This window comes from Scyliorhinus canicula, chromosome 5 (genome assembly GCF_902713615.1).
Source record: "Scyliorhinus canicula chromosome 5, sScyCan1.1, whole genome shotgun sequence".
Classification (NCBI taxonomy): domain Eukaryota; kingdom Metazoa; phylum Chordata; class Chondrichthyes; order Carcharhiniformes; family Scyliorhinidae; genus Scyliorhinus; species Scyliorhinus canicula.
The window spans coordinates 73,095,841-73,120,993 of NC_052150.1; the positions used below are offsets into that span (position 1 = coordinate 73,095,841).

Consider the following 25,153-nt stretch of genomic DNA (forward strand, 5'->3'; position numbering starts at 1 on the left):
CCAGTTTGGCTGTTGCTGAAACTAGACAACGCTATGAAAAGAAACAGTTAGCATATTAATGAGGCGATACCGGGCGATCACCAGGCACAAAAGAAACAAGTTAACACTAATCGATACATTAAATGGAAGGCCAGACTTTTCGGCGCCAAAGGAGCCCAAAACAATAAGTCCCAAGAACCGCCCCAGTGATCGAAATACTGTCCCGTTATTGGGGAATTCAAATCAATCGATTGGGAAGAGACCCAATCGATTACGAGAGTATAGAGGGTCCGCCCAGGTGGGCGCAAGACCCTGAGAGGAGTACAAGACAGAGACCGCGACCCCAGCTCGCTCTCTCTGCCAGCCTCTCCTTGACCAGCTAGCCCTCCCAGCAGAACACCGTTGCAGCAGAATAACCTTGTGGAGGAGGGGTCTGGAAAAGCAGCCGCCAACAAGTAAGTGTCACAACGCACGTTACGGGAATAGATACTCCTGACCCCTTTAGACCATAACCACTGGAAGCCTGCAGACCCAGGACAAAGCTAGAAGCTGTTGTTCCCTGATCTGGCAGTCCCCTTGTCTTGTTTGAACTTACTAATTGGTGTATGGTTTTATTGCTTTGAACTTGACCTTGAAACTTGTGGCGGTATCTTAACGATACCTGGCGACTCCAAAGCTAAGTATCGAAACAGAGCCAAATCGAGTGTTAAACACACTCATCCAGAACGAGCAACATTTAGTGGTGACATCCGCCGGGACTCGATTAGAAGTGGCCCCCCCACTCCGAGAGAACCCAGAAATTTGAATTTGAAATCCAATTGGGAAAAGGAAAAACCACAAGTGTCCAAGTAGTTCAAACCAATACTCCTAATTCGGAAGTGTGTTTTTGCATGCGTAACTAACAGGGTTGCAAGGTAAAACCGAGAGATTTTTGTTGCGACAAACTGTCGGGCGTTTTATAATTCGGAACATAGCGAAAGCCGTACCCGTATTTTATAAGCATTGCCTTATTATCCCTCGTTCCAAATTTAAGAGAGCATTGGAGAAAAAGAAATGGCCATGCAGGCAATGGAACGCCTCATGAACCCAGAGCAATTCGTGGTCATAGCGACCAACAGCAGCAGAGTAGGTCAGTGTCCCGTGTGGGAGCTGGAACTCAGGAAGTACCTCAAAGGGAAAGGATGGCCTGAACCCCTCTTTACGGCAACAGTGGGAACTCCGCCACCTGCCACCTAACAAACACCCTTACCTGCATGTATCTGAAGGTGTTCCCGGGGGTGGAGGCCGAACCTCCCCTCCAGCTCCCCCAGGCTCGCAAACTTGCCATCTACAAATAGGTACCCCATTCGCCTAATACCTGCCCTGTGCCAGCTCAGAAACCCTCCGCCCATTCTCCCGGGACAAACCGGTGGTTCCCCCGTATCGGGTACCACACTGAAGCCCCCACCTCACCCTATGCCATCTCCATTGCCCCCAGATTTTGAGGGTAGCCGCCACCACCGGGCTCGTGGTATACCTCGTTGGGGGAAGCGGTAACGGCGCTGTCACCAGTGCCTCCAGACTCGTGCACACACAGGATGCCATCTCCAACCTCTTCCATGCCGCCCCCTCCCCCTCCATTACCCACCAACGTATCATTGCCACGTTGGCGGCCCAGTAATACCCACAGACCAACGTCTCTGTTTCTTAAACTACGGCTTCCAGCGCAGCCATCATAATTCGATGAGGTTTTATTTACTCTGTGAGGGACTTGGAGATAGTTGGTATATAGTTTTTCTTCAAACTATTTAGAATATTTGACCAAAACTTCATGGTAATTGCAGTATTTTCTGGATACAGATTGCTGCCTGTCTTCATCACGTGAAGTCTTGCTTACATATCATTTACATCAGGAATTGTCAAGCTTAGGGGTGGGTCGCGGGCGAGTGTCGGGAGGGTCCCGGAGCCACCTGTCGTGGCGCTCCCAATCGAGCAAATCCACCCGCAACAGCCGTAGCAGCCAGCTTTAATAATGCCAGCTGCGAGCGGCCTTCAAAATGGTCAGGGACAGATAAAAAAAATTTGGCCGCACTGCGCATGCATGCTCAATCATCGGTGCGCATGCGCAAACCTATGCGATGATCGGGCGTGCATGCGCAGTGCGGCTGTGTTTTTTTTATATATGGCTGCAGCCTTGTTTTTTCCTAAGTTCAGGGTGCCAAAGGGACCATTGGGGCCAAAGGGACCCAAAACCATTTTTGTCAGCAACAAACAAGGTAAGAGAAAATAGTGGGTCGCGCAGGTCGGCCGGCGTGGGTCGCAAAGGTCGGCCGGCGTGGGTCGCAAAGGTTGGCCGGCGTGTGTCGCGAAGGTCGGCCGGGTTGGTAAAAATGGGTCCCTGGAAAAAAAGTTGAAAAACACTCATTTACATCATCACCTAATTAAGATAACTATTAACCCTTTCTTTTACACCGATCATCCCCAGAATGCTGCAGCAGCTGGCAGCCTCTGCATGAGACTGGGGTGGGACCACTCAGTCACTGGTAAAACACTGATGGTCCATCTGAATCATCCCCAGCTGGGGTCTTAAATTTGAGCATTTGAAATTTGTCTCGGGGCAGCCGATTTATTTCCCTGGCAACCACTGGAAATGTGCCCGACGAAGCAAATACATTGGAGAGCTGCTATTTATAATAATAACCTTTGTAATCTTCAATAGTGTCACAAGTAGGCTTACATTAACACTGCAAAGAAGTTACTGTGAAAATTCTCTAGTCGCCACATTCCGGCGCCTGTTCGTGTACACAGAGGGAGAATTCAGAATGTCCAATTCATCTAACAAGCATGTCTTTTGGGACTTGTGGGAGGAAACCAGAGCACCCAGGGAAACCCGCGCAGACACAGGGAGAACGGGAAAACTCCGCACAGACAATAACCCAAGCCGGGAATCGAACCCGGGGCACTGCCGCTGTGAAGCAACAGGGCTAACCACTGTGTTACCGTGCTACCCTGGAAAGCTGCCCAGAACTCTGCAAACATTTCCCAGACAGTTGTGAATTGTGATGGAAGAAACATAGAAGCATGAAGTTGGTGAACAAATAGCTTCATTTACATGTGTGCATCTTCTTGTGTACAACATTTAATGTAGATAAAGACATGGATATAAAGAAGGACATACTAAACGTTTTAATATGAAAGTAAACTGCAGTTTTAGATAAATTGCTTACTTTTTCCACCAGGCTCTCCTGAGCACTAGCCAGAACGCTCACAAACCCATCCAATGAGCTGAGGAAATCTTGGCGTACAGCACTGGCCTGAGGACTGCTCAACTCTCCCCAACCATTGTTCATCTTCTTCAAAGCAGGAACAAACACTTCTGACAGGAGGTGTTCTACAGCTTTCAGCAACCCAGCATCAGATGTATCAAGGACATTGAAATTTACTTCCTAGCAATTTTTTTAACAAAAGAAGAAAAATCTTAATTGACAGTATTTAAATGGATTCAGTATTTAGTTCATTCCTTTAATCTATTATACATAGTATAAAATTTTGTTTTTTTGCAACATAGAACCTGGTGTAACAACGGCCTGAATTTTTCAGATGAAGGGGCCTTGCTTCCCGCCATCCGAAGAGAATCCACGTCAACTCAGTGCCCTACAGCCATTTCACACTTGCATTAGCATTAAGTGGCTGTAGGCGGGACATCTGCACCTCACTCAAGACGAAGTTTCGCCTTAGAGAGCTGCTGTGGTCAATCTGATTGGCCAGCAGCTCTCAAGGGCCCGCAGCGACAGGGCTACATGGTCAGATGTCTGAGGCTATGTTCGGGCACCGGAGGCCCAGCTAAAGTTCAAGAGGTCCCAGGATAGGGGCAGACATGAGGTCTGGAGGTTACCAGACTCTATGGGGAATGACTAACTTCAGAAGAGGGCATCTGATGGAGGCCGCCCCCTATGTCCCATCCCGTGTCCAAGATGTAACTCTATTGATTTCTGGCCTGTCCTCATGGAAGATTGTTCCTCCTGCCTCAGAATTGAGGCTAAGCAGGAAATAAGAAGAGGTCAATAATTGCTCACCTAAGTGTGAAACCATTGTATGAAGAAGGAAGGCAGGAACCCAGTGAAACCCCATCCCTCCAATTTCACCACCCCCTCCCACCAAAATACCTGCCAGTGGCAGAGCCAACGTGTGGGCATATCTTCTCCTTCTGATGCCATGCCCGAGGTGGGATTGGTGATTATAGGCTTCCATTGGATTTGTGCATGATAAAGCTTGGCAAAATTCTGCTGTGGTTGCTGTTGCTATCTGCAGGATGGCTGACCAGGAAACTCTTCCACTCTTACCACCTGCCATCAGGCATATTGGAAAGATTAGTGACTGATAAATTGACCTATTTGGCCGCATTATGAATGTTCCTTCCATGCCCATCAAGTCCTTAAGTGGGACTTGAACCTGGAGCTTCAGGCCCAGTGGGGAAATGCTATTACCAGAAGACCACCATGGGCATAACACAAATCCGGAACCCATTCTATTCTGCCATTAGTGGAAAGTTACACAAACTTGTACTGGCACAGGTTATATTGACAACACTGACCCATTATTTATTCACTTTGGAAATTGAATATATATATTTTTACGAAATACCCTCTTGTTGCGATTTCATTCCAATCAATTGCCATCTTTGTTCGACAAAATGCTTCAATTGAATTCTGCCATTCACAACTATACCCCTACCTGAAATTCCATGTAATATACATCAGCTTAATCTGAAAGTTGCTTCAGCACACAAATCAATGTGATGTGTGGAAACCAATACCTCTGGACAGACAAATTTACTTGACAAAAGTTATGTTCAAATATAAAGTAATAAATATTCTTATGATAATATACCAGCAAATATCTGATCATTTGTTCTAATTTTTTTATGCTCTTAGGTAACCTAAAGTACTGCCATCAATACTTGTTCTTCTTGCTCTCCTTTTTTAAATGGGCACTCGCCCATTGTAAATTTATAAATTCATGTATAATAAGTAACTCTAATTATCTTACTGTATATGAGGATTGAGCTTTCGGATTTTCTTTCTTAGTAATAACTCATGACTCGCATATCTCTCTTTCTCCCTTTCTGTCCTTTGAGGGCGTCAACTTTAAGCTCATGCTTATTACACCCATCCCTGATACAAAGATATAACACTGATCCATAAGTACTAATGATATTTGAATTGAATTATTGTCATGAATACTGTGATCATAATAATATGTATCATTAGTGAATGGTATGGAACTAAATAAGTAAATAAATAAATATTTGCATCCTTCCAGGAATCACAATTTTGTGAAAATGTCCTGAGATGGTAAATTACATCTGAAAAGACCATCAGGAGTGCAAAGGTTGCAGTTCATCAAAAGACTCTTCAATGATTTACTAAATATACACATCCTGTGATCTGATACTGGCATGTACAGATCTGAAAAATCCGTTTTAGTGGTTGAGGTTGAGGGATGAATATTGGCCAAGACACCAGAAGAGCTCCCCTGTTCTTCTTCAAATAGTCTTCTACGTCCACCAGAAAGAGCAGACAGGACCTTGATTTAACACTGCATCCAAAGCACAGCTATGATGTCCATGAAACCATTGTCAATTGTCATAAAAATCCATTTGGTTCAGTAGCGTCCTTCGTGGAAGGAAAGCTGTCATCCTTACCTGGTCTGGCCTACAAATGACTCCTGACCCACAGCGATCTAGTTGACTATTAAATACCTTCTGAAATGGTCCAGCAAGCAACTTAGTTCAAGGGCAATTAGGGATGAGCAACAAATGCTGGTCCAGTTAGCAATGCCCACATTCTATGCAAGAAAAAACCCTCTAAAGTGGCAGCGTAAATATCCAAATGATGTACTCCAGTCTTTGGAGTAGGGCTTGAACCCAGTCTCCTGATTTAGAGGCGAGAGTGCTACTATTGAGCCAAGGTTGACATTTTACACTCGTGCATGAAAAATATAGTCATGCCTGTGCTGTTCAAAAACTGATCCCACACATCGAACCATACCTTGGCACAATTCACCATCTTTTAAGAGGAAGGGAAGAAAAAAAGTAACAGCAAAGGTTAAAAAAAAAGGAAGATCTGAGTTATTGATGTCTCGCCAGAAAATCATCACCTAAAATATTTTCCCCCCGAATTCTAAAGACTAAGATTCCATGGATTTTTAATGTGATTATTCAGCTTTGTTTGGACCAAATAAGAGGCAATTCTGTGCATTCTCAATGTAACTGCTTTCAAATTAATTTTTATTGGCTCCTAAAGGATACATGATTATAATATGGCATAAGATTATGAAAGAAATGTGTAACGGATGAGGAAAGCCTTCGGGCATCAGTAACAATGCCAGAATCTCTGTGAAGTGCAGTGAAAGGTTTGCCTTCACGAGATCACTATCACACCAAGGTTTTGTTTACAAACGTAGTCATAACTTTCCCTGAAAAAACACCATCTTACTGCTTTCTAACTAATTCCAACTTGAAGTCATAGGGCGCGATTTTCCAGAAAGATTTCCAAGCATGGGAGCGAGCGACGATTACCGTGAGCTTCCCAGCGAGGCCGACAATGCAATTCAACGTTAATTGGTCCACTTAACGAACCCTCACGGGCTTTAATGAGTGTGCACCAGCTAATTCGCCGGGACTGCGCTGACCAGTCCCCCCCCCACCGGGCTAACAAGGTTGAGCAGCACTTGCTCAGCCAAACACAGCCAGCTCACAACAATGGCGCCAAGGAGACCAGCCCCAAAATTCGGAGATGCTGACCTGGGAGGCTCCAAATCGCAGTGGAGGTCAGGAGGGATGTCCAGTTCCTCCAAGGGTCCGAGAGGGTGAGCCATAAGGCAGCCAGTGCTGCCTTGGGAACGAGGTGGCGGCACCTCTGAGCTCGGGGAGTGAGACCAGGAGGACTGGCCTCTAGTGCCGAAATATGGCCAATGACCTACACTGAGCAACACAAACAAGTAGACCACCTACCCCAAGGGAGCATCCAACTCTCCATGAGACCCGCAAAACTCCTTCCACCCCCTCCCTCACCTCGCACCTCTCTTCCCACCACTACGCACTACGCATGTGGCTAACAAAGCTCCCTGTGCCTTGTCAGGACAAGCTCTCCCACAAACATCGAGGAGCGGCCCTGGGGGTGACTGGTGTGGCCGAAGACAGATCGGTCACCAATGCAGAGGCTGGCGGATGCCGCAAAGGTGAGGAACCACTGGGCTTCACCCGGGGAACCTGTCAAATGTGAGTTATTATTACCTTATTGACTGACCCATCCCTTCCACTGACCTCATGTCCATCCTCATGTCCTCCAGCTGACGGCCCCAGCCCATTCCAGGCAACACCCTATCCTGCCTCACAGGAGACCACCTCGGAGGAGAGCTCCGAGGATGCCACCATTATAGTCACAGCACAACTGTCATCCCCACCCTCCACCAGCACAGATACACACACCTTGGTGGGATATTTTGGTGGACAGGCTTCGGGAGCACAATCTGGTGAGTGCCACACTGCTGCTAATACACATCTGTGGGGGCAGGAACCCCCAGGCGAGGCAGAAGTCCCAGCCTGATGTTGCGCCCCTGGAACAGAGTGACGTGGAGCTGCTGGAGATGATAGGGAACAGCTGAGACATTCAGAGGGAGGTGTCAGTGTCACTCCAGAAGGTGGATAGCCGATTGGAGGAGTTCCAGAGGCTATGGGCACAGGAGATGTTGCCAGCAATGCAGAAGGGGGCGCTGAGTACCAACCCGGACCCGTCTCATGGACTGGGGATGGTGGCCACCAGCTCCCCCGAGTTCCACTCCTCTGGTGAGGCAGCATCTCGAAGTCAGCACATGGGCCAGGGTGGCACAGCTGTGCATATGCTGCCAACAAGTGAGCCAGAGCCCTCCAGCCTCAGAGTCCCCAGGTGACATCCGTCAGGGACATCAAAGGCCACAGGATGAGGTAAGCAGCTGGCTGCCTCCACCTCAGATGTGCTTCCTGGGGAGACACCTAGACATAATGGTAGAGCTAGGAGGGCAAAGCGTGTTAAGGATCACTGAGCACGGAGGGCCAACAGGGCGGGTTGGGGACCGCACCAGAGAGAGTGGGGACTTGTATTGCACATTAAACACTCTTGTACACAACCAGTATGATGCCGCTGTCACTTTCTTCCACAATGCAGGCCAACCTCCAAACCCGTGGCCCATCTCTCTAAGCAGCTCCCCCTCCCCGGGGCATTCACCCACCCTCTGGCCGTGGACATATCCTCGGAGTTGTGTCCCATATCCTGGGTGTTCGGATGGTGGCTGGTGCGTGTGTGGTGTTGTCTCCTGCAGTGTTCAAGCACAGTGGCCAGTCATCAAGGTGTGATTGGGATGCTAGGCAATGACTCCCACATGCCACATGACTCCTACATGGGAATCCACTTGGGTTGTGTGAAGTGCTCACTAAATAACCATCGGCCGCATGGCTAGAGACCTCGGCAGTTGGGGGGGGGGGTTATGGGTGGGCAGTGGGGCAGTCAGGCAGGGTCAAGGGTTACCTCCAGAACGGGTACACATGATCCAGGGGTCGGCATGGTGGCGCCGTGAGCAGTTGCCCCCGGTTGCCCACCCAGCCCCCCCCCCCCCAGCCTCTTTTGGCAGCCCACCCCAGCGGAGGGTTCCCCTACCGCACCACCCAGCACTGGGGCGGCAACCTCAGTGCCCCAGTTACCAATCATCATTCCCTCAACTCAATAATAATAATAACCTTTTATTGTCACAAGTATGAAGTTACTGTGAAAGGCCCCTAGTCGCCACATTCAGGAGGCAAAATCATGAGAATTGCTTTCCACAGACTGTTTCTGTTCTTAAGAGCCTCCTTGCAGCTGATCTGAAAGCAAGGGCTGATCAAGGGCAGCGAACAATTCGGCTGCCTCAAAAGCTGTAAGGCACAGGGAGCATAAGTGGAATGAGAGGGGTGTACCGCAAAACCCAAAAGAAAATTGTAATTGTGGTTTGTGAAATCTATTCAATTACTTACCTTGTGTACATTGTCTATAGTGATTGCTTTAGAGGTGTTGGATCGTAGAAAAATAACGCAAACACCAGTGAGTGCCACATCTTTCCCTTCAGTCACAAATATTTTTGGTTTCCTGTTTCGTCCCATATTAGGATTTGCCCCTGCTCCAAGAAAGCCGACATAGACTGGAAAAGAAATTAACAATAAATTTATCAAAATACTCACTGCCAAGTCACTTTTCAGCATTTATGTTCAACTTAGACGCAAACATAGGTCACTTGTTAAAATGGGAGCCTCCCAGACTGAAGGTTTGCTTATCTCTGACCTGAGAGTTGGAATATTGGCCTGCTGGCTGATGCAAGAAAATCCCAACTGGGATCTAAATCAAAGTTATAGCCTGGCCTCTAAAAAAAACTTCAAAACTTTTGAATTAACCATGATCTCCGACAAAGAAGGCCAATGAGACAATTACATGAACAGCCCTGAACTTGTGTGGAGTTGCACTCAAAATCATATTGCCACTCCGCATCTAGTTACTTAAATTTAAAATTCAGCCGTTCCTGTCTTGCACAACATTTCAACTTAGGTCAGGAGAGAACTGTGTAGTGCAGTGCCTTCCCAAGGACTTCTGTCGAGAGTCAGACACTGAGCAAGCCACAGCCTCTTTTTTACAACGCTGACTGTCGTGAAATAAATACATTGAAAGATACATCATCCAGAATCCAACAGAATATCAACAGCACGCAACCAATCCTTCTTCTGTAAAACAATTTTGTACTACCCACGTTCACCCTCCACCCTGATGACAGACCAAACAATCCCCTACATGTACCAATTCCCCCCATCCTGACTGCAGTGCTGGCAAACTTAAAGGGCTCCCTTGTGTTATAGAAATCCTGGAATACTCCTAACGTAGGTAAACTCCACTTCCTCTAGCGTTACTACTCGTCCAACAGCCTGTTGTGTATTTCCATCTTTAAAACTAATTAGGAATGAAAATTAACTAAAGCAAAAAAAAAATCACATTTACAATTTTCACCGCATAATAGATAGAATTATAGGATTTCATTCCCAAAACAGCAAGATCTTCACTAATTTTGTCACTGTAAATCAGTGGCACTGATATTATTCTCTACATTGCTGAAATACCATGGGCGCGATTCTCCCAAACAGGGAGAAATCGTAAGGCTGGCGTTTAAAACGGGCGGGTTTGACGCCAGCCTCCCCCCTCCCGACCGGGAACCGATTCTGGTCCCCGGTCGGGGCTAGCATGCCGTGGCCGTGAACTCCGGCATCGCGGGCTTAACGAATTTCGTTAAGCCCGCTTGCCAGAGTTTGCGCCGGCTGACGCGTCACATGACGTCAGCCGCGCATGCGCGGATTGGAAGACTCCAACCCGCGCATGCGCTGATGACGTCATCGCGCATTTGTGTGAAACCCGCGCATGCGCGGGCCGGGATGCCCCTCAGCCGCCCCGCGAAGTGATACAGCGGGGCGGCGGAAGGACAAAGAGTGCGCGGGAATCGGACCCGCTGCCCGCGATCGGTGCCCACCGATCGCGGGCCCATGGCACCCTTGGCACGGCCGTGGTACTGCCGTGCCAATCGGTGCCATGGTTGCCAAGATCGCGACTTTACGGCCGTTTTTATGAACGGCCAGACCAGGTGTGTTTGCCGTTGGTAAAAACGGCCGTAAAGGGCTTGGAATTCGGCCCATCGGCCAGCTGAGAATCGCTGCTGGCCGTAAAAAAACAGCGGCAGTGATTTGTGTCGGGAGTTGGGCGTGGGGGGGGGGGGGGGGGGGGGGGGGGGAGAATAGCGGGAGGGCGTCGGACTAGCGTGGCCGTAAAAATTTACGACCCCCGCTATTCTCCCCCCCCCCCCCCCCATGTATTGTCTGACTCGCCATGAGAGATCTGCTAGTAGCTATTTGTTTACTTATACTGGGACATTACAAGATGTTGATTTCGCCTTGGTCACCAATTATGTTATTATTTGTTTCACATACATACTTCGGCTTTATGTCTTTTGCCTTGATTGCTTTGTCTCCGTTTGTGGAAGCACTCCAATTCGGTAAAATGCGTTTTAGGACACCAGAAAGAGACAGCTTGAATGCCAGTTGAGACTGAAGTCTTAACTTGTGCAATTCAAAAACCATGTTTGTGCTGTGCAAGTTATGTTCCTACTACATATTAAATTTCAAAGACATAATGGTCAGAATGCATAAAACTCTTTTGAAACAAATAAATTCATTTTAAGAAACATGGTGAAAGGTTTTTGTGATACAACTTAATGAAAATTGGCAGTATATGTAACAGGCTGTCCATTTGGTATCACCCATCTTGTGCTTTGGCAAAGGCAGATTTCAATCCCATTGTTCTGGATATCGAACTTGGACTAATAATCTATATCAACTGTTGCTTAAGCCCAACACATGGTACTAAATCAAAAGAAGCATGAACAGAATTTTCAAGGAGTGAATTTTAAAATGTGATCAGACTTTGTACTTTCACCTGCCTTAGCAAGCAATTATGAACAGGATTTTGTAGTAACATGCCCCAATGGACCAGGGTCAGGACGAAAAAGGCTCAAGTGCAATTTTATCTAGTCTAGCAGCTTGTTGGTAGCTGCTTCTCTCCACTAACTCCAAATAGAAGATAGTTTTAAGAACTTAAAAATCAAATTATTTGTTGTTCAAAATCCAGATTGTGCTACGCCAGCATAACCAGTAGTTTCAGATTGACAATCACAATCAAACAATTATCAGGGTTAATTTTTCCAGTGCCAATTTAATTTGACGACTTACTGAAATGAGATTTGAACTCCCAAGTTGCGCTGGAGGTGCATCACAACATGATTTAAGTATTGCATGGTGCAACTGCACAGTATATTTAAAAAGGCTGGAATACAATATTGAACAGGCCAATGAGGAATTGCAAATTTAAATAAAAGTTGGTGGGCTGTTTTCAAACCAACACCAACAGTTGTAAATACTCTTCAACTATTTTTAAAAAAAATTTAGAGTACCCAATTATTTTTTCCTATTATGGGGCAATTCAGCGTGGCCAATCCACCTATCCTGCACATCTTTTTGGGGTTGTGGGGTGAAACCCACGCAGACATGGGGAGAATGTGCAAACTCCTCATGGACAGTGACCCAGAGCCGGGATTCGAACCCGGGTCCTCAGTGCCGTAGGCAGCAATGCTAACCACTGTGCCACCGTGCTGCCCTCATACTCTTCAACTATAATCACACTTCTTGACAAGTACAAGCTCACATCAGCTTGACAATTTTATCTCAAGGGCGGCTGAACAATGCAGATCCAGATCACAAATTTGATCTCCAGTCACTATTGACTTAGTTCATCACAATAAAGCTGGTAATGGGTGGCCTCAGCGCCTCTTGCTTTGGAAGAGAAATATTGGCCAGTATGCTGCTCCTGGCCACTATTAATTCACAATATTTGGACAAAGGCAGGATTGAGCTCAACTGTAGGAATGTTGAATATCTTGCACTGTCACAGATACATAATGACATGTGTGACAGACTAACTAATGCATTGGAACTGTACTCCAGCAAAGGGATCACGTATTACAATTGTTTCTATTGAATCATTATGTTAGAGACGTTTAGTCAATGAGTCAATTAGATCTTGCCTCAAACCTGTACAATGACAATGATTTCTTATTGAACATGATAACACTAAGTATCAAACCTCAGTGCTAGGCAACCGTTGATCAACAATGTCACTTGGATGGCTGCTTAAGGTAATGCATTGTATTATTGGCCATACAAAGAATTAGAGTACATAAAAATGCATAATGTTTACCTCTAAATTACTACACAAAGTTATTTAGGAACTGGATTACTCCACTTAATCTTTTATTTCTTTTCCTCACCTGTTTCAGTTGGCTCCACTTCTTGATAATAAAACATAAGATGTGGAAGTCCTCCTGCGGCAAAAAATGAATCCATGCGTTCAATCTGTAAAATTAAAATAACCATAGAGGCCAAAAATTGTAATTCATGAATGAATGTGCCATCACATTTTCTGAGCTACCTATTCTCAAACACAGTTTTAAAGAATGGAAAAATCATGCAATTTCAGTTAGGAAATAGAGATAACTTAAATAATCTATGTTTGTATTGTGTGTTAGAAATAAGTTATATGTTTATGCTTAATTTGTATGGCAAGAAAGAGTTAATAATTTCAGTTTAACTTCATGTTAAACAAAGGTGCCTGCAAGTCTGTAGGTTTAGTTTCATTTTAAACTTTGTCTGCATTGTAATGACAGTTTCACAACATAAAAGCAAATGACAGGGTTTGAAAAAAAAAGCTGTGACTTCGCAATCAGAGGCTCACACTGAAAGGCAGATTGGAACCAGTCTTGCCTTACAAGTCTTATTGAATTCTTTGAGGAGGTGACCAAGCATGTGGATGAAGGTAAAGCAGTGGATGTAGTGTACATGGATTTTAGTAAGGCATTTGATAAGGTTCCCCATGGTAGGCTTATGCAGAAAGTAAGGAGGCATGGGATAGTGGGAAATTTGGCCAGTTGGATAACAAACTGGCTAACCGATAGAAGACAGAGAGTGGTGGTGGATGGCAAATATTCAGCCTGGAGCCCAGTTATCAGTGGCGTACCGCAGGGATCAGTTCTGGGTCCTCTGCTGTTTGTGATTTTCATTAACGACTTGGATGAGGGAGTTGAAGGGTGGGTCAGTAAATTTGCAGATGATACGAAGATTGGTGGAGTTGTGGATAGTGAGGAGGGCTGTTGTCGGCTTCAAAGAGACATAGATAGAATGCAGAGCTGGGCTGAGAAGTGGCAGATGGAGTTTAACCCTGACAAGTGTGAGGTTGTCCATTTTGGAAGGACAAATCTGAATGCGGAATACAGGGTTAATGGTAGGGTTCTTGGCAATGTGGAGGAGCAGAGAGATCTTGGGGTCTATGTTCATAGTTCTTTGAAAGTTGCCACTCAAGTGGATAGAGCTGTGAAGAAGGCCTATGGTGTGCTAGCGTTCATTAGCAGAGGGATTGAATTTAAGAGCCGTGAGGTGATGATGCAGCTGTACAAAACCTTGGTCAGGCCACATTTGGAGTACTGTGTGCAGTTCTGGTCACCTCATTTTAGGAAGGATGTGGAAGCTTTGGAAAAGGTGCAAAGGAGATTTACCAGGATGTTGCCTGGAATGGAGAGTAGGTCATACGAGGAAAGGTTGAGGGAGCTAGGCCTTTTCTCATTAGAACGGAGAAGGATGAGGGGCGACTTGATAGAGGTTTATAAGATGATCAGGGGAATAGATAGAGTAGACAGTCAGAGACTTTTTCCCCGGGTGGAACACACCATTACAAGGGGACATAAATTTAAGATAAATGGTGGAAGATATAGAGGGGATGTCAGAGGTAGGTTCTTTACCCAGAGAGTAGTGGGGGCATGGAATGCACTGCCTGTGGTAGTAGTTGAGTCGGAAAAGTTAGGGACCTTCAAGCGGCTATTGGATAGGTACTTGGATTAGGGTAGAATAATGGAGTGTAGGTTAACTTCTTAAGGGCAGCACGGTAGCATTGTGGATAGCACAATTGCTTCACAGCTCCAGGGTCCCAAGTTCGATTTCGACTTGGGTCACTGTCTGTGTGGAGTCTGCACATCCTCCCCGTGACTGCGTGGGTTTCCTCCGGGTACTCCGGTTTCCTCCCACAGTCCAAAGATGTGCAGGTTGGGTGGATTGGCCATGTAAAATTGTCCAAAATTCTATGATTAACATAGGACAAAAGTTCGGCGCAACATCGTGGGCCGAAGGGCCTGTTCTGTGCTGTATTTCTCTAAAAAAAAAACAAAAAAAAACTCAGAGGCAAGAAATATTCCACAGTAATTGCTAGTACCGGCAGAATAATAGCTTGGGACTGGTGTTCTGTCTCCATGCAAAGAACAAAGGTCCAGAAAGTAGGGAATAGAACAGAGAAGTCCCAGGAAGGCTGCAAGTCAAAGGAAGTAAAAGTCAGGAGCAGAAAGGCTCCCAGTTAAAGAGGGGGCTGCAAGGTACAGACTGGAGACATCAGCTAGTGAGAAGCCGACATTGGAGGTGGTCCTCAGGTTGGTAACACATTAGTAGTCTGTAAAGCAGTGGTGTTCTGTTTGCATAAGTGGGTACCTGAGAGGTGGTGTGCAAACCAGAATCCTGGATGCAGATCCTTAGTGAAAGCATCAAAGAGAAGATTCCAAGGAATGTTCTTAGAGAGTGAAGATTGGAAACACTCGTATGCAAGTCAGAGTTCCAACGAGACGAGTTGAATCACAGTGTGACATGCATCTGAGGGAATTTGATAAGAAATCCCAAGAAGCTGTTTTGAATGGCATCTGTCACTTGTTTTCGGAGTGTGGTGCGTCTGACCACAGTTTGCCTATTGGTTTACATGAACTGTGCACTTACTGAGAACATTAGAGTTCAAGATATATTTTGTAACTTGTGCTATCCTTACAAATCTGTACATATCTGTAAAGGTCTAGCTGGGGTGAAGGAGTAGTGTATTATACCTTATATTTACTTGTTCAATAAATTTGTTTTTTTTTTTTTAAAAGTTAATTGGCAGTCCTGTGACTCTGTTTGCGGACGTTCCTAAACAAAAAATAGAAATGAGGATCTATCAAGTTGGGTTCCATTCCAGGGTCTAACTTTTCCAGTGGTATCAGTTGGGGTACAAACGTCAAAAACTAAGGGCACTGTAATGAACTCCAATTGGCTTTATTGGTTGGCCAATTGGAGTATGAGCTCCCTCATTGATAGCTCATTGAGGGGGCCCATATAATCACCTGTGTAGGCTTTGTGAGCAGTCTTAAGTTGACTGGACCGCTAGCAGCACTGTTTGTAGCTGCTCCTGTAATATCGTTATTGTAAATAAATATTGGTGTGGTGACGGAACTCCTGCCTCCCGTGGATTACTACAGGCACGTTTTAAGAATTTGAAAGTAATCTTTATTCCATCAGTGAAGGAGACTATAGTACTTCCCCTTCATTCATGTCAAGGCATTCTTGAGCGCATTTCACAACCTCAGGATGTCCCACAGTGCTTTTCCAGAAATCAGTGCTTAGTTGAAGTATAATGTTGTTGTGCTGTTGGAAATATGGCTTTCAATTCAAACAGAGCAACATCCTATAAACAGCCAGAGTCAATAAAAATATCCTTGGCTAGAGTGATATCAACAGAAGATTCAGTAAGTAGTTCGCCAACGGTCAATATCGGGTGGACCTTTGAATGTTAGATCTTTTACCTTTCATTAGGTGTACAGTATTATTATCTTATACCAGTTTAGGGCAGCATGGTAGCACAGTGGTTAGCACTGTTGCTTCACCAGCGCCAGGGTTCCAGGTTTGATTCCCAGCTTGGGTCACTTTCTGTCTGGAGTCTGCATGTTCTCCCAGTGTCTGCGTGGGTTTCCTCCGGGTGCTCCAGCTGCCTCCCACAAGTCCCAAAAGACGTGTTGTTAGTTAATTTGGATAATCTGAATTCTCTTTCTGTGTACCCGAACAGGTGCCGGAATGTGACAATGAGGGGATTTCACAGTAACTTAATTGCAGTGTTAATGCCAACCTACTTGTGGCAATAAAGATTATTATTATTATTGTTTGATATATCCTTTAGGTATATTTTCGGCACTGGTGATAAGGAAAAGTACTTTGGCTGCAACAAGACTGTGGCAAATATCAAAAATCATATTCCAGGTCTTAAATGTTATTGTTCTTGTCAGTGTAATTGAAAATACAGAAAAATGTGTCATTTGAAACATGGAAGTCTGGCAATATCTGGTCTGAGAGGATACAGGGAAAGATCCCACAGAAGGTTAATAGCAGCTGCAAAGAGCAGGATTATAAAATGCAGATTCTTTCTCACAAGCAGGCTTATCAAACACACAGGATCCTGGTGGTAAGCTAAAACAATGGCTCACACCTTCATTGAAAGTAACTATCTCAGGAAGTATCTGGAAAGGCATGGATGAGAGTTTCAATTGAATTAAGTGACGAATGTTTAAAGCAGGCAGGTCGTTCAAGTCATAACCAAGTTAAATTTTAGCATACAGCTAAAAGCAAAGTCTCACACCTTAATTGAAATAAACTCTTAGTAAACAGCTGGAAAGGATGGATGATGCTCAGTCGAATTTGGTGTCAATTCTAAGTGTAAAATTCTACGAACATCAAGTCAATTAAAAGAAAATTGGAGACGACCTGTCTACGAGAGACATAATTTAAAGTCAAAATCAAAGGCAAAGTTATGAGCTGGGGACAATTGGAAAATTAAACGATTCGAAATCACAGAAATAAAAGTAACACCTATTGAAACCAAAGCGTTTCTTAATCAGATCTGAGAGGTGACGTTATGCCCAAAATGAATAATTAGTTGTATTCAAATGATTACATCAAAGATACTTTTTAACAATCAAAGTGAAACAAGCTCATTTACAATAAAGTCGTTAAAACTTAATAACTCTTCGAAAGAGAATATAAACCCGAAGAAAGGGGACAGCCAGCAGAGCCAGCTCTCACAGCTCGGTACATGGGAAGGATAGAACACAGCAACCGAGTTCACCAGCGAATACAACTCAAGAAGACCATATTTTAAAGAAGATCGATTGTCAAGGTGGGCCTGTAGGTCCTTTCAACCAACCAGCAGGATCCAGAAGCAAGATCTTTTTACCTTTCTGTAAAGAAAGTGTTTGCAGCTTTTAAAAGAAAAAATATATAAGAATAAAATAACTTACTTAACCTGAAAAAGTGTTTTTTTCCTCAAGTCTACTTTACTTACTTAGCAATGCAGGACCCAGGACATCGATGCTACTAAGTGGTAAGTAGATAAAATCTTCGGTGAAGGTATGGGTTATACTGGGGGATAACTTGAAAATATAGTTTGACCTGAATAGCACAGACCGAAGCCTGCATCGGAGTCAGGGAGTGAGAATCCCTGTTCACCATTTAGAATATTGGCCCTTTTTGGTATAGGAGGAATTCTAAGAATAGTGGTGTGTTTTCAAAAACATCAGCTTAAAACATTTCATTAATGCTTAGGTTTACCTGGGCACCTTCCAGAATGGCATCCTCCACTTCAGCTTTCTCCAGTCCAAGGCATGAGGCCACAACCTCCAAAATGTAGTCATGTTTACCATCCAACTGAGCCCTTTTAGCTTCTCTTTCCTCTTTTAACTTTTGCTGTAAGAGATATTGTTTTACAGTTACAAAATATGGAAATAAAACCTAAAACGTTCTGAAATGCCATTCCTTTTCCTTGTCTAAGATTTGATACTTATTCGCATTCTAACACATCTCCTACATAAGCTGCATATGCTAATCCATAAATACAGTAAAATTGCAAGTCTCATGATTTAGTTTACCCACAAACATCTTGCTGTATCTCAAATATTGATTACTTTACAGATGTGATCATTTATTTGTGTTTAAATGGATGTTCCTCATTAATAGTTACTGAAAAAGCAAAAAGAATAGCTAACTTTTAAAATACCCTAATTGGTAAATTCGAACAAGTATCTCTACTAGGGGCCCGCAATTTCCTCCCTAGCCTCCCACAACATCCTGGGCTACATTTCATCAGGTCCCGGGGATTTATCTACCTCGACGCACTTCTTCTAGCACTTCCTTCTCTGTAATATTTACACTCCAAGACATCACTGTTTATTTCCCCAAGTTCCTGACCATCCTCAACAGTAAATGCTGATAAGAAATATTAATTTATGATCTCACCCATCTGTTGTGGATCCGCACACAGGTGACCTTGTAGATCCTTAAGTGGCCCTACTCTCTCCCTCGTTACTCTTTTGCCCTTTATGTATTTGTAGAAGTTCTTTGGATTCCCCTTTGCCTTATCTGCCAAAGCAATCTCATGTCCCCTTTTGGCCCTCCTCATTTCTCTCTTAACTCTACTCTGACAACCCCTATACTCTTCAAGGAACCCACTTGATCCCAGCTGCCTATGCATGTCATATGCCTCCTCCTTTTTGACCAGGGACACAATATCCCTAGTCATACAGGGTTCCCTATATCTACCAGCCTTGCCCTTCATTCTAAAAGGAATGTGCTTACCCTGAACCCTGGTTAACACACTTTTGAAAGTATCCCACTTACCAGCCGTCCCTTTGCCTGCCAACAGACTCCCCCAATCAATTTTTGAAAGTTCCTGTCTAATATCATCAAAATTGGCCTTGCCCCAATTTAGAATTTTAACTTTTGTGCCAGACCTATCATTCTCCATAGCTATCTTAAAACTAATGGAATTATGGTCACTGGTCCCAAAGTGATCCCTTACTAACACTTCGGTCACCTGCCCTTCCTTATTTCCCAAGAGGTCGTCAAGTTTTGCCCCCTCTCTAGTCAGGCCATCCACAAACTGAATGAGAAATTCCTCCTGAATACACTCAACAAATTTTACTCTATCCAACCCCTAATGCTATGTCTATCCCAGTCAATGTTGGGAAAAGTTAAAGTCCCCAACTATGACCATCCTATTTTTCTTGCAGCTATCTGTAATCTCCTTATATATTTGCTCCTCAATTTCCCGCTGACTATTTGGGGGCCTGCAGTACAATCTTATCAAAGTGATCACTCCGTTCTTAATTTTCAGTTCTACCCACGCAGTGGGTTAACCCCCTCTCAGTAATGCCGTGATATTCTCCCTAATCAAAAATACATTCTCCCTCCTCTCTTACCCCCTGTTCTATCTTTTGTTTAGCATCTGTATCCTGGAACATTGAGCTGTCAGTCCTGCCCCTTCCTTAGCCATGTTTCATTAATAGCTATAATATCCCAGTCCCATGAACCCCTCCATGCCTTGAGTTCATCTGCCTTGTCCGTCAGGCCTCTTGCATTGAAATAAATGCAGTTTAATCTAGACTTCTCTTGCTGTCTACCCTAATTTATCAGACCATCTGTCCAGTCATGTTTTGTGCACTCACCCTGTGCTTTATTTCTCTTGGCCTTATTGGACCCATTCACTGCGTTCTCCACTCTTTTTCCTGCGATCCTTTGCAGCAGAGCCAGCCACGGTACCATGAAGCTGGCTGCTGCCACCTTCCCCTGATGAACCATCTCCCCCAACATTATCCAGTTGTGTTTCGGGATTAATTTTTGTAACTGTCCAATCACATTGCAGTTGTCAGTTTCAAGCAATCTTTCTTTCTCCATTTTTTTACTAAATACATATTCAAAATACTATTTGTTTGAATCTATAATCACATAGATTCTTTGTATGTATTAAAATAATTTGTGTGAAATAATTTGTATTAAAGTAATTATGTGAGGACTTAACTAAATTTCTCTCAACAATATTGGTATTTATTTTCATCCTTCCAGTGCAGAGTACTCTCTATCATTATTAATGTGGTGTCTAAGATACTATTTTTGTATATTTAGGAGACTTACATTAATCCCTTTTGCCACTTGAACATAAAATACAAGTACACTGCTACATTGCAAGAGTTAAAGCCAAATGCCAAGCTCTGGATGTCAATATAAGATCCATGGTTTGCTATCATTTCCATTTAGCTGTCTTTTATAATGCGAGGCAGTTTCCTTTCTACCTACTGTGGTTACGCCCCATGCTGTTGATGTGGAAACATATGTTCACTGAAGGATTAACTACTGCACCATAATAATCTCCAAAGTAATTAGTCAAATCTACAGTAGATCATCAGATAATAAAGATACGTTAAAATGCTGTTTGCTTTGCCGATGAATAGTGGTAATCTTCTTACTTTTACTATTAGTTTAAATTACTGGTACAAAATTTAAAGATTAGTGCTAGCCACGTGCTTTCAAAGCTGCTAGGTTGGTGTTTGATACAAGTGCATGCTGTGACTCACCAACCCCCACCCTTTGTTCTTCTGTTTCTTTGCTTCAGACATTTCCATACAAGCAATGATTTAGCAATCACTTTTAACAGCGATTGATATCCACTGTGTGGTACCACATGAGACTCGAAAGATTGCTGTTATTGAAGGAGTTTGTGATTGATCATTTCTATGTGCTCCCCGTTGTGAACAAAAACATGCAACCAGCAGAAAAGCTTGCTCATACTGTGTTCCATCCAAAACACCCGATAAGCTCTAAATTCTGCAGCCCTTAGTTATTTACTATTGTGGCCAGGACTACATTTTCATTTTCAATAATTAAACCATTTCTGGCTATTGGTGGCAAGACAAATGAATAGTGGCTGTCAGACTGTTGTCGTTTTGTGATAATTCTTTGTTTAAAATCAGCTCCTTATTGCCTTGCTCAAATCGAGTTTACAAATTAAAGTTGCAGTGAAAGCAACCACTCCCGGCTTGATAGATGCATTGTCTGACCCACGATGGATTGTGCTCCATCCAGAATCAAACAACTAATATATTTTGAGTTACTGATTCAATCAAAATCATTAATAATCTAATTAGAATTTAGTAAGTGGGTTTGAGACCACAATGGACATGCAAACAGCTCAAAGATTCCCAATTCAATAGCACATTATTAGACCTTTAAGCAAGAACAGGGTAGTATGTTGCAATAACATCGCTGCTTAGTAACAGAGAGAACCCAATTAGTTATCAGAAACAAAGCCTCCAACAAATATGTGATCCTTATCCCTGACAACACTGCCCGTCAAGAGAACATGTTGACTGCGAGAAACTACAAGTTGGAAAAAATATATCACCACTAAAGTAGAATTTTAGGCAGATATGTTAAAAAGGCCAATGCCACAAACAACAGTCAAGTCATTCACATCAAATCAAATTTAGAAACAGTAGGAGGCCATAAGTGCATTGGTGTTTCATTGTCTAATGTTGATTACCTGGCTAACATTTACCCTTTAATCAACCGCATAAAAAAGACAATCTGGTTAGTTATTTCAATGCTATTGTGAAACTGGTGATTGCATATCCTTATCTTCCAAAATTGACTACACTTCAAATGTACTTAATTGGCTGTAAAGTCCTGAGGTTGTGAAGGGCACTATATAAATGTATGTTATTTCTTACCAAACTGCTATAAGGAAATTCAAAAGCAATTTCTAAAGCAGAGTTCAAATTATATTAAAATGAAGTTTAGGATATTCCTATATCCATACCAGAATATCAAGTCAAAAAAAATGAATCAATCATGCCAATCATAAATCTGCTCCAATCATTGTCATATTGTTGACCTCTCTCCCAGCTCAACTATTTATTATTCACCAATGAATCAAAATTCTAAGTGCTGAAAAACGATTTAACTTCAGATGCATTATAACTGAACCCAATTCGGCATACATCTGATGGTTGCAGATTTCATGATCAGGAATCACAGGACAGTGATGAGGACCTTAGCAAATTTTTCTTTCCAAATTGGGAGATGGTGAAGTCAATTATAACACCACTGCAAAGGAGGCCTCGTGGCACAGTGGTAGCACCTCTGCCACTGGGCCAGAAGCTCCAGGTTGAGTCCAATGCCAGGAAAGGGATGTTTAACGCAGTTAAATGGGCTAATAATCAGCTCGGAACTCATTCCACCACTTCTCCCACTATTCCCCAATGGATAAAAATAACATCATAACACAATTAATAATAATAATAATAATAATAAATCATTATTATTGTCACAAGCAGGCTTATATTAACAATTACTGCTCTAAATCAAATCCGACAATTCAAGCCTGGAATGTTCGTGGTCCTTAAAATTTTGGGCGCGATTCAAATAAAAGGGAACAAAGTCCCATAGAGAGCTCGTTTAACCATAGCCACCCGCGTTGGATAAGGGACGTAAGCGGGGAACGCATGGCAGAGGTCACACATAGCCCCATCTTGTGCACTGAGGAACTCCGCTCGCCAGAATTCCTCAGTGCAGTAATATAAGGACTGTAATATAAGTATTTGTCTTCACATCCCAGAGTATAAGCTGAAAACTTATAAAACCTGAGGCGCAGTTATTTCCTCAGTTTCCTGAGGGTTGAAATAATAGTAAAAACAAAATTAGATTTCTTGTGACTTGCTCCCTAACAGCTGATTACTTTTACAGTTTTATTTCGAGTGAGGACAACATTTAAGTTTACATTGGAAAATTAATTCCACCACAAATACCCTGACTGCAGAACGAGCAGATTTCTTCTAGCTAATGAATATGATGAAAGATCTGCTTTCTAATAAGAACTGGTGTTCTATCTGTTAAAAATTTCAGAATCAAAATATTCTCTTTTGTTACAAATACAAAGTTTAAAAGATTGTTATGTTTTGGGACTATTTACTTAATTTAAGGTAAAATGGAGGAATGATGGGAGTCATGTGACCTGCTCTGAATTCTGCCGAACAACAAGCCTGGGTGGCTCAGATGCTCTGGGGCAAGATGGGCCCAAGTTAAGAGACTTGCTTAGAATGTGCAAGATGTTCATACTCTAAGCAATGGCAAAAGTATCTACCCTAACTGTGGGGAGACTGTTGGTCTCCAAGTCTCACAGGGCAGTATTAGGAATGTTAGATTCTATAAATGGTTATACTTTAAACTGACTATTTAATTCCAAGCTAGAGTGAGTTGGGGATATGGAGGATAGTCAATTAACAGTCCTACCTGGATACACGGTCCATGTGATTCACAGTGCCTTGGAGATGGGCTTTAAGGAGGATAGAGTCTATAACAAGCCATTATAGTATCTGATAGTACTGAGCGAGAAATGGAGTTAATATTTTGAATCCAAAATGACTCTTTTGCAGACCGTTGTATGCTTTTTAGCAGCTTCATCAACTTGTGAGGTTACTTTCAAATACTTTTGTGCATACACCATCAGGTCTCTCAGTTCCTGTGTTTATATGGGAGGACAGGGATGGGGAATTAGAAATAGGGCCCATGAAGATAACCTAGTAAGTAATTCAGGAAATTCAGAGAATTCAAGAAGAACGTCTTCACCCAGAATGTGGTTAGAATATGGAGTGAGCAACTAGCATAAATTAATTTAAGGAGCAGCTAGATAAACAAGTGTGGGAGAAAGGAGTAGAGGATATGTCAATACCATTGAAAATGTTTGAGAGGTTTCTTGCACAGAACATAAGCACCAGCATGGATCTGTTGGGCTGAATGGCCTTTTCCTGTAAATATGATGTGATACTGTATATATAGCCTCTCCACAACCTTCCTTCCAATATATATCATACATTTCTTTCCATTAAATTTTATCTCAACGTATCTGCCCGTATCTCCAAGTTGACTACGCCCAGCTGAAGTCCGCTACTATCAATCTCAGTTCATGACATTTCCAAGTTTCAAATTACCAGAAAACTTTGAAGGTATGCCGTGTACACTCACATCTGAGCCATTAGCATATATATATTTTTAAAGCAGTGGGTTCTCATATTAACCCCCGAGGGGCAACATTGATATTTTCCTCCAGGCTGAAAAAAAGCAACTTCCTTCTTTTTGTACCAGAGTCAATTTTGTATCCATGCAGCGACTTTCCTTTTGATCCCATGGATTTAATTTTGCGAACAAGACAAAGTGGTACCTTGTCAAACATTTTTTTCAAAAGTACATGTCGAAAACATAGGGCGGGATTCATCGATCCTGGGGCTAAGTGTTGATGCCGTCGTAAACAGCGGGGCGTTTTACGATGGCGTCATCTGGTCCCTAGGATCAGCGATCCTGCGCCGCACACGGGGCCAGCCCAGTACTGGAGAGCCTCACGCTAGTCCAGTTGCCAATACGGGCGTCAGCACGGACGGCTCGAGTTTGCACATGTGCACCATGGCCGGCGCGGGTTCGCGCATGCACGTGGATTGCCCGCGCGTGGATTGCCGTCGCCGCGCCGACGCAACATGGCGGAGATCTACAGGGGCCTGGCACAGAGGACCATAGGTCCCCACCGGGATAAGACCGCCCGCCGATCGGTAGACCCCGATCACGGGCCAGGCCACCATGGAGGCCACCCCCCCTCCCCTGAGTTGGATGCCCCCTCCCACCCACCAGGCCGTCCCCCACAGCATGAACGCCGTGGTCCCACCTGGTAGGACCACACGAGAATGACGCCGGTGGGACTCGGCCGAACTTGGCGGGCACTTGGCGGGTGCTTGGCCCATCGCGTCACCAATGGGCGACACCACGCCGGCACCACGCCGACCGTGCCAGCGCCATTGGCGCCGATTCTCCGGTCGCTGGAACGGT

General features: G+C 43.9%; 1 protein-coding gene across 1 annotated transcript in view; it reads right to left on the minus strand.

Moving 5' to 3' along the window:
* dnah5 (dynein, axonemal, heavy chain 5) overlaps nt 1-25,153 on the minus strand; it is a 458,053-nt gene that overhangs the window by 362,430 nt on the left and 70,470 nt on the right. The window contains exons 2-5 of the mRNA XM_038797206.1: nt 18,059-18,193; nt 12,886-12,970; nt 9,008-9,171; nt 3,186-3,404 (exon numbers count right to left, since the gene is read on the minus strand). Of these exons, the coding sequence (XP_038653134.1) occupies nt 3,186-3,404; nt 9,008-9,171; nt 12,886-12,970; nt 18,059-18,193 (603 nt within the window). The remainder of the gene's footprint in view (nt 1-3,185; nt 3,405-9,007; nt 9,172-12,885; nt 12,971-18,058; nt 18,194-25,153) is intronic.